General features: G+C 35.9%; 1 protein-coding gene across 38 annotated transcripts in view; it reads right to left on the bottom strand.

The window, feature by feature from the left end:
• Ppfia2 (PTPRF interacting protein alpha 2) overlaps positions 1–9,620 on the bottom strand; it is a 443,940-nt gene that overhangs the window by 97,831 nt on the left and 336,489 nt on the right. For all 38 annotated transcript variants that reach the window (XM_029542153.1, XM_029542171.1, XM_029542168.1 and 35 more), the window contains one exon: positions 5,448–5,669. In XM_029542153.1, the coding sequence (XP_029398013.1) occupies positions 5,448–5,669 (222 nt within the window). The remainder of the gene's footprint in view (positions 1–5,447; positions 5,670–9,620) is intronic.

Below are 9,620 nucleotides of genomic sequence, written 5' to 3' on the forward strand. Positions count from 1 at the left end.
GAGCTCATGTCTCTAGCTGCATATGTAGCAGAAGATGGCCTAGTCAGCCATCATTGGGAAGAGAGGCCCCTTGGTCTTGCAAACTTTATATGCCCCAGGACAGGGGAACACCAGGGCCAAGAAGGGGGAGTGGGTGAGTAGGTGAGCGGGTCGGTGGAGGGTATAGGGGACTTTGGGGATAGCATTTAAAATGTAATTGAAGTAAATANCTAATAAAAATTGGGAAAAAAAGAATGGATCTTTTCACATTCTTCTACATGATAATCACCAGTTGTGCCAGCACCATTTGTTGAAAATGCTGTCTTTTTTCCACTGGATGGTTTCAGCTTCCTTGTCAAAGATCAAGTGACCATAGGTGTGTGGATTCATTTCTGAGTCTTCAATTCTATTCCATTGATCTACCTGTCTGTCCCTGTACCAGTACCATGCAGTTTTTCTCACAATTGCTCTGTAGTACAGCTTGAAATACCATATAATTACTAGGAATGGGGTGATATAATAGCTTAATTACTTTGTAGAATTCCTAGAGTGGAATATAGATTCATTAAATAGATAGTTTGTATCAGTGATTCAAAACCTTTCCATGCTTGGCTACTCAGGTCTCCTGCACACATTCCCTGCAGGAGTCAGTGTATGTAGATTTGAAACTGCATTTTTGACTCAGTGATTCATGTTAGTGATTCAATTTTTAACTACAGGCTGTGTTACCAAAAATAAAATTTGAACTTACAAGTCATAGAAATAGCTTTTTCTCTGTGTTATTTGAAGTTTCTAAAGAGAAGGCTTTTTCTTTAGCTCCTAAAAGCTCTTATATAAAAAGACAAATAGCAAAGTTTATATATAACTGAATTTTTATTATAATAAATACATCTAGTTTTATAGTAATGGAATGTATTAGATTGAAAGCTTAATCCATGCTTCAACTAATATAAAAGAGGAATTATAGTTTCATTTTTTGATTAATTTGCAGATATGAGAAGAGCTGTTTTGTGCAAAGTCAGAAAGATACATTGGCTTTATTCACAAAATAAATGTAATCAAAATAATTTACTGAGAATTTTAACCCTTCTCATACCTACATAGAGTTAAATACTAGTATTCATATATGGCTGATATCTTCTCAATTAAAAATTGGAGAATAAAGGCACAGTTAATAATTTTTTTGAATAATTGCATTATGTCTACCTCTGTCTATTTTAAGAAAAAAATTAATGCAAAGAGCTGGTTAAGTGAAACTTCAAAGATCCCTGATGAAGCAATATAAACTATGTCCAGAAGGCATTGACTACATGCGATTATATGTCAGTTAGTGTTATTAGATTATCTTAATAGACAAAACAAAATACATTTTAATTTGTAATTCAATGGTTGTCTGCCTCTGATGACCCATGTTTTTCCTTAAGTCATTCAATGAGTTGCTTTCTTATTATATATTTACATCATACTGTGCTGCAATTTGAGAGAAAACAAAAGAATTATCTAACTCCCATAATATTAAGAAATTAACAATATATTAGAAACATATTTAAGAAGCAAAAATCAGGACTTTTGAGTTTAAGTGACAGGAATTTCACATAATTTTGACTTTGGGGGAAAAATAACAAAATATTGGTTATTTAATTGGTAGTATATTGTGGCTGAAAACTTTTATTATAGTTGCCATAGAGTAAAACTGTATTTAGGTGGAAAACATAACCCAAAACTAAATGAGAATAAGGGAATCCATTCTTGAAGCCAAGCATAAGTGACGATGATCCAGGAATACAGATTTAGATTACCCCAAATTCCATGTTAAAACGTCATAACAGATTGATGATTCTTCTCATAAAAGACAGTGATAATTGAAAACACTTTTCAAATATGTTGTTGGAACATTAGAAAGGAGAATCAGGGACATAGTAAAATCACACTGCTACAGGCCCTGGATACTTCTCTTAGGATTGAATGGTTAGAAACTTGAGAGTCTGTATATTATATATGATGTTCACAACAGTCACAAAAGCACTAATCCAGGAATGGAGAGGTATAAAGACTGGCTAATGTAGGGTTAAGGATGCCCTGATAAATTGGCTCTGGACCTGAAACATTTTAACCTTTTGAAAAAATTTTTTTTCTTGTTAGTTCATTTTGCAGAAGGTTCAGTGAAAGGAGTGGTCTACTTAGAGACTTTCCTTCTCAGAAGTACGAAGACTGGGGAAGCATAGTATAGTGAGAGAAACACAAATGTAAGGACATGTAATTTCTTTTTCTTCCAGGTTCTAGAGTGTGGTTACTTCTCAGAGATTCTGAAGAAAGGATGGTAGTCCATAGGCCATGAGTAAGTCATATTACCTCAAAGAGCCTCATGTTGCTCTTCTAAATGGGATTGGTGTCGTTAAGATAACTGGCAATTGAGGAAAAAGGACATAGTATGCTTGTGATGGGTTTAATATAATATTTCTTTCTGAGAAAGGAAAAAGACAGAGCGAAAGCATGTGGCTTTGAAATTAATACTTTCAGAACTATTTTATTCTACATGGTATCTTCTGGGCATCTGTTTCTTGTTCTTCTCTATGACTCTCTGGGTCTCCTCTGTCTCTTTGTCTCTGACTCTCTGTCTCTGTCTGTCTCTGTCTCTGTTCCCCACCGTGTGTGTGTGTGTGTGTGTGTGTGTGTGTGTGTGTGTGTGTGTGTGTATACTCCAAGTCCTGCTTTGTGCAGACAGCCAGGGTTGAGGAGTGAGTGCCGGCTCCTTCTAGTGCTTGTGAGGGATGTCACTTCTTCCCTACTTCTTACACCTATAAGTAGTCCTTACACTTCCCTTTGCTGCCAGGCTCTGAAAACATTCTTTTCTGATTGCCTGTCTGAGGTGGATAATGGGATATGTCCCTTTTCCATAAGTCTTAACTAAAACATGCTGACCTAGTTATTAGGAAGCTTAGAAATAAAATTATATGTTGCATAAAAATTGCTTATGATAGGGAAGACTTAACCCATTAAAATACGTTCCTAATGAAACCATCCCTGGCAACACAAGGTTGATGTTTCCTGCCTCACCTGATTTTTGGTCACCTATATCTAGACACTATTTTTTTTATCAAGGAGCTATTTTAAAATGTGCAACAAGGAAGGAACCGGAGGTACTGCACCCTCTCTGCAAGAGATAGCTAAATATAAAGTTGATGAGTGGCTAAAATGCAATTTAAAGAACAGAATCACTGGAGCTACAAGCATGAAAAGCTAAAGAATGAGGAAAAGTTCGTGTAATGGCAGAACAACTTAAATCTTACATTTTTGTGAAGGATGATAAGTAACCATTTTTCCAACAAAGGATTTTGGTGTTATGTGCACAATATGTATATAGATAGGTAGAAAAGATAAGCCAATAGGACTTGGTGAAGGGAATGTTTTAAATAAGGAGGAATGTGTATTGTTATATTAAAATAGAAATGAACTATGAAGGAAAAGGCAAGGCCAGGGAGCACGCATTTGAGAGGAGTGCATTTGAGCAAAAGGTAGAGGCTAAGAACACAGAATCAAGCAAGTCCTGCTTGTCAGCTTATCCACATAAGTAAAATGCATGTGATGAAAAGAGTAAAGATGTCTTGGCAAAAGGAAACAAACAAACAAACAAACAAGAATTCACTTCAATTGAGCAAAGTGGGGTAGGATGACAGAGGACCAGATAGGACACATTACACTTTAAATATTTATCAAGCACCTTACATGGCTCTGATATTACTGCAAGTAGATTATATGGCAATTAAAAGATTTAAAAATAATAATGTGAGCCAGATATTTGTAAGAAGGCATAAGCCAATGTCGGCCCACTAAATAAAGTATTGTGACCTCATGTTCAAATATAATGAATACATAAAACTAGGGAAAGTTGTGGAAGAGAGTGAGAAGTCACATATTAAACTTACAGATTATAGGATTTACCATGGAATCAAATGCAGAATGGAACTTAAAGAAACTTTCATGGAATCTCTATGATTTAGGCCTAAGCAATAATATTTGATGGATGAATCTGCTAAATAGTAAGGTTTATTGGGGGAGTGTGAAAGAAGCAAATGTCAGGTTGCTTTCATTGAGACAGCTGTTAGAGGCCGAGATGCAATCTCTGGGACATGGAGAAGACAGGAAAATGGAGGTAGAGAAAGAAACTAGGAGCCTATGGTGGCTTTGAAGCTCATTCACCTTTGCTAACATAAAGAAAGCAGTAGGAGACTGGGTACAGAAGACGGGAAGGCAGGAGAAGGAGAGTGAACCAGCGAAACACATGAGATGAGGAAACCGGCAAACAAGACATCAAGGACAATTTGGTAGAGTGCTAGCCTAGAGGAAAACAAATGTAGGAAATACTAGCCCTTCAAAGGACAGAGCATTTAGCCCTTCATTCAACAATATAAATCAACATAATGCTTTATGACGAAACCTTTAATGGGGTCAAAAGGCAAAGATGTGAAGTACACCCTTAAGAAGAGGAAGAAACAGATTTGGATACAACAAATAGTGCAGCTATATTAACTTGTTAAGCACATGGGAACATACTTAAAGGTATGAAGATATGCTCCGGGGAAAAATATTAAAATGAAAAATGTAAAATATCAAAAAGCAAAATTTTCTAATATGCAAAGAATTGTGTTTTTAAGAGTACGAAAGAAGAAAAGTGTTTTGCACTTTTATTCTAATAGGTGAGATAATTTCATGCCATGAATAAAATATTTTCCTAAATCTTTTAATAAATCTGAAACTTTCTTTCTTTCTTCCTTTCTTTCTTTCTTTCTTTCTTTCTTTCTTTCTTTCTTTCTTTCTTTCTTTCTTTCTTTCTTTCCTTCCTTCCTTCCTTTCTTCCTTCCTTCCCTTTCTCCCTCCCTCTCTCCCTCCGCCCTCCCTCTGTTCGTTCTTTCTTTCTTTTCTTTCTTTCTTTCTTTCTTTCTTTCTTTCTTTCTTTCTTTCTTTCTTTCTTTCTTTTCTCTATGTTTTGGAGACAACTTTATGTTAATCCTAGCAAAATGCAATATACTATACATAAAAAGAAAGGTTATATTATTCATATGTATATCTTCTCCATACACAGGCACTCACAGACCCAAACCTGAAATAAGAGACAATTTAAAGCAGTGTTTTTGAGCACTCTATATTACAAGAAATCACAATTCATTCCCACATGCACATTTATTCAAATGTAAAATATGGAGTCTTCAAATATCATTACGTCTTCAAAAAGACTTTATAATAGGTGAGACTTGATTCCAAAAGCTTTCCATTCATGCATATTGAATGAACCAATAAGTAAAGCATTTCTGCCTTACTGAACAATTACATAACTAAAATAACAATCCTAATTATGGTTTTCAAGAAGCAAAGACTATCGGCCACTAGGGAAGTGCATGGGAAGAGCTTCTCAGAGCAGCATTTGGGAAGCCATTCAAGAAGCAAAGACACTGCTATGAGCTACCTACCTCTCGGATGTCCCTTTGATATTTTGTGTTCATTTCTTCTGTTTTAATGAGGTCCTTTCTTGCTGTCTCTGCTTCTTGTTCCACCTCTCCCACCCGGGAAGAGAGAGCTGTTAAGCGTTCTTTCATTTGGGCCATTTCATAGTTTTGCTTGTCAAGCAATTCTTGCAGCTCGACGATCTGGCTGGTGTCATCTGTCGAATCTATGGAGCCATTGGATAGTCGCTGCAGGAAGAGACAAAACCATGACACTTAGGATCTTCTTTATTCATAACCCACAGTATGAAAGGTAAAAAAGAAACGAAAAGTCTTCACAATGAGAAATAAGAATTCTGAAACAAACTAGTGTTGGTGAGAAACTATGAATTGGGTAATACTGATATTAATAGATAAAGAAAAATGGCATGGAGGAGCTAGATAGGTAGCTGAGCAGTTCTGCTCTGACAAAAGACCTGAAAAGAAGTCTGCTTATAGCCCCATGTAACCCTAGTTCCAGGCTATGGTATGCCTCCCTCTGGACTGCACAGGAACCTGCATACACACACACACACACACACACACACACACACACACACACACACAGAGAGAGAGAGAGAGAGAGAGAGAGAGAGAGAGAGAGAGAGAGAGANATGAAAGCAAACCAGTAGTTTTTAATCAGGGCGATAGATTTATTTGCATAATAATTTATGTAGGTATATATGAAAAATCTATATTATACACAATTTAAAATAGAATATATATATATATATATATATATATGACATATAGCACATTGATTTAATTAATAGATAGGAGTATAAAGTATGTAATGTTTTTACTTTTGATCCAAATTCTTTTGAACTTCACAGACTTTATATTTCACTTTGTGTTTTAAGTAAAATATTTTATATACTTTAAACAGTTTATCTGGATCATGTTCTTTAGCTTCCCCAAAATATTCCCAGATCCTCCCACCCCCAAACCTATCCAACTCTTGAAAACTTGTGATCTCCTTATGCTGGCCAACTTCTAGGCACAGGGCCCACGTTAGAGGGTGGCTGGAATACTTAGTGTCACTCCATTGGAGAAAATTGATTTTCCCATTCCCAGAAGGTGCCAGTTACAAGGAGCTTCTTGTTTAAGGATGGAACTTTGTTTCCAATTCACCTTCTCAGGGCTGAGATTGTCTAATTTAAATTTGGGCATCACATATGTGACATGACAGTCTCTATGAATTCATATGTGTATCAGTCCTGTTATGTACGAATGATGCCTCTTCCTTTGAGTCATTAAACAGTTCTGGCTCTCACAATATTTCTCCCTCCTCTTCCACATAGATTCCACAGCACTGAAAATGGGGCCAGTTGATAAAGAAATTCTATTTAGGTCTGTATGTATCACTTTGCATATAATGTCCTGTTGTGGGTGTCCATTTTAACATCTACTATAAAAATGAAGTTTCTCTACTGAGGACTGTGTGGTGAAATGATTTATTCAAATAGGAATATGTCATTAGGAGTCACTTTATTGATATTTTTAGCAGAATAATAGTATTATGTTTTTCTCTTAGGGACCATGACTTACGTAGTTTTCAGGTTCTTGACCATTTTATCAATATTAGGTTTGGTTCCATTTCATACAATACAATATTGTCTGGTTATTCCCACAACTTCTGTTCCATTATTGTATGAGAATATCTTGTAGTCGGATTCCTGTTGTAGGTTCCAGGATTTTTATCTGGGTATTATTTGATGATTACCTTTTTCCTCCTGTAGTGTGCAAAGTGCATTCCAGCACCATGAAAAAAAGTCATTGGAAGTTAAGCTTCAAGCTGGGCACCAGCTTTATTTCATGTTGTATAACCTAATTACACAGTATTCTCTACAAAGGGGTCTTATCCTCAATCTGTGAGATAACCAAAAGTGTTGACAATCTCAAATGATGTTTGGGCAATCTTAGGACAATTTCAGGCAACTGTTCAACAAGATGTAATCCATTGCTAGCATTGTGAGTTCTTGGTGGTTGTAGATGTCTAGTTGAGGCATTGTCTTTCCCATCCTATAGTAACTGGATTTAAATTTTTTTCATATATTTATAAATTCTAGAAACCTTCTACAGTAGTAGGTTTCCATATGACTTGTCAAGGATCTTTTAATGACAGTAGGCCCTCCCCATATTTCCTTCTTTAGCCAGGACTCCATTCTTATCCCAATGTATTTTTATAGAGTGATGAATTGGACACCAAAATTACAGGTTTTAGTTTTCATAACATTCATATGAATGAAATTTACATTTTTGTTTAATTAACATAGCTTATATGATACCTGTGAAATTATGATTTCTGCATTACCAAAACATAAACATTATAAATGTTCAATATACAGTGGAGGAAGCTGAAAAAGGTTAAATATGTTGAAACAGTCATTTCTACTTTTTGGAAAAAATTTCTAGTAAGTAGGGGAATCTATTTATCAAAAGTTTCTTTAAAAAACTATACTACAAAATATTTAAAGAAAGCAGAGAACTCAATAACAACAAGACTAAAAAAATATGGGGAAATCTGCAAAAGATCCAGAAAGACATTTCTTAAAATAAAAGTTATATATGACCAGATTTATGAAAATAGTTTCAACATTAGAAATCATCAAGGGAGGTACAAAATCAAACCACAATGAAATATTATCTCATGATTACTCTAATGCCTGGTATACAAATGTTAGAGGACAGCACATGTTGGCAAGACTTTATATTAAGTGAATATAAATTGTACAGTCATTATGGAATATGATAAGGAATCAATATAAGAAAAATAGAATTGCATGTAATCGAGTGAGCTCACTGTTCAGTGTATAACTAAATATCCAAAGGAGTATTTTATTATGCCATGTCTACCTTGTTATTCAATGCAGTATTATTCAAAATACTCAGCTTATGACATCAAAGTGCTTCCTAACTGATCAGATGGGTAGAGAAAATGTGGTGCATATGTTAATAGAATAGTGACTCACTTTACAACAAGGAAACTTTCCATTTTATGTACCATGATTGAACTTGAAAGAGGTTACAAATATAATCAGAATTTCATATGTATGCAGAGTCAAACAAAGGTAACAAAATATAATAGAGTGATAGGATGAAAATTCAGAGAGAAAGGAAGGCTCATTAGAAAAGGAATACATTAATCAAAAACTGCAATGTTCAGTTAGATGGAAGGAGCATGCTTTAGTGATCGATTGTATATGTGAATAGCAGTTAAAACTTTCAAGTGACCTGGATAATCAGACAGGGCATTGCAATCATCATGATATCCATTCATGATAATTAAATTATCCTGAAAGAATACACATGAATTATTTTTCAATTAAGAAGGTGAAATGATTGGGATGTAGGCTTTGGCGAAAAACACCTGCCATGCATATACAAGGACCTGAGTTCAGTCATCAATGCAGTACACAAGCAAGGAGTGGCCTATGAGTAGAAAGAAAAGAATGGAGAGAGAGGTAGAGGGAGAAAGGGAGTGAGAGATATGGGAGAGAGGAAACAAGAAGAGGGAGATAAGAATGAACGGGGAAGAAATGACAAAGGGAATAAATTACAAAGCAAAGAAGGAAGGGAGGGAAGAAGAAAAACAGCAGAAGGAAGGATGGATAGACTGGAGAAGTGAAGGGGAGAGAAGAAATATGGGAAGGAAGAAAAGCAAGGAAATAAGAAATTTTGTCCCTTAGAAGCTAAATTCTAGTTCTGCGTCTAGAGTTGTACAGAGACTGCGGAGGAGATGATTTTCAAAAAGAAAGATCTCAACCAAGTAGAAACAGGAGGGTCTGGGGAGAGCAAAGCAGGACAGCTTGTTCCGGGGAGATGCTCCCTTAACAGCATGAGTTTGTTCCAACCCTCCATCAATTAACAAGCATTTGAATAAAAATGTAAATGTATCCTCTTCGCATGTGCAATTTTGTTCTTAAGAAGCATCACTAACACCAGAGAACAGCCCTTTTCAAAACCACTTGTCCAGCTTTCCGGGCCCATTGGCTACCTCAGTGGCTGTGTCTGAGGCGTGAGTTACAAGGTAACTCATCCACTTCTGCCTCACAGGTCTCTGCGCCTCTGCAGCTACAATTGAACAATTAAAAAATGAGCTTCCAGCCGGGCGTGGTGGTGCACGCCTTTAATCCCAGCACTCGGGAGACAGAAGCAGGC

The sequence above is a fragment of the Mus pahari genome, chromosome 9 (genome assembly GCF_900095145.1).
Source record: "Mus pahari chromosome 9, PAHARI_EIJ_v1.1, whole genome shotgun sequence".
Lineage (NCBI taxonomy): Eukaryota > Metazoa > Chordata > Mammalia > Rodentia > Muridae > Mus > Mus pahari.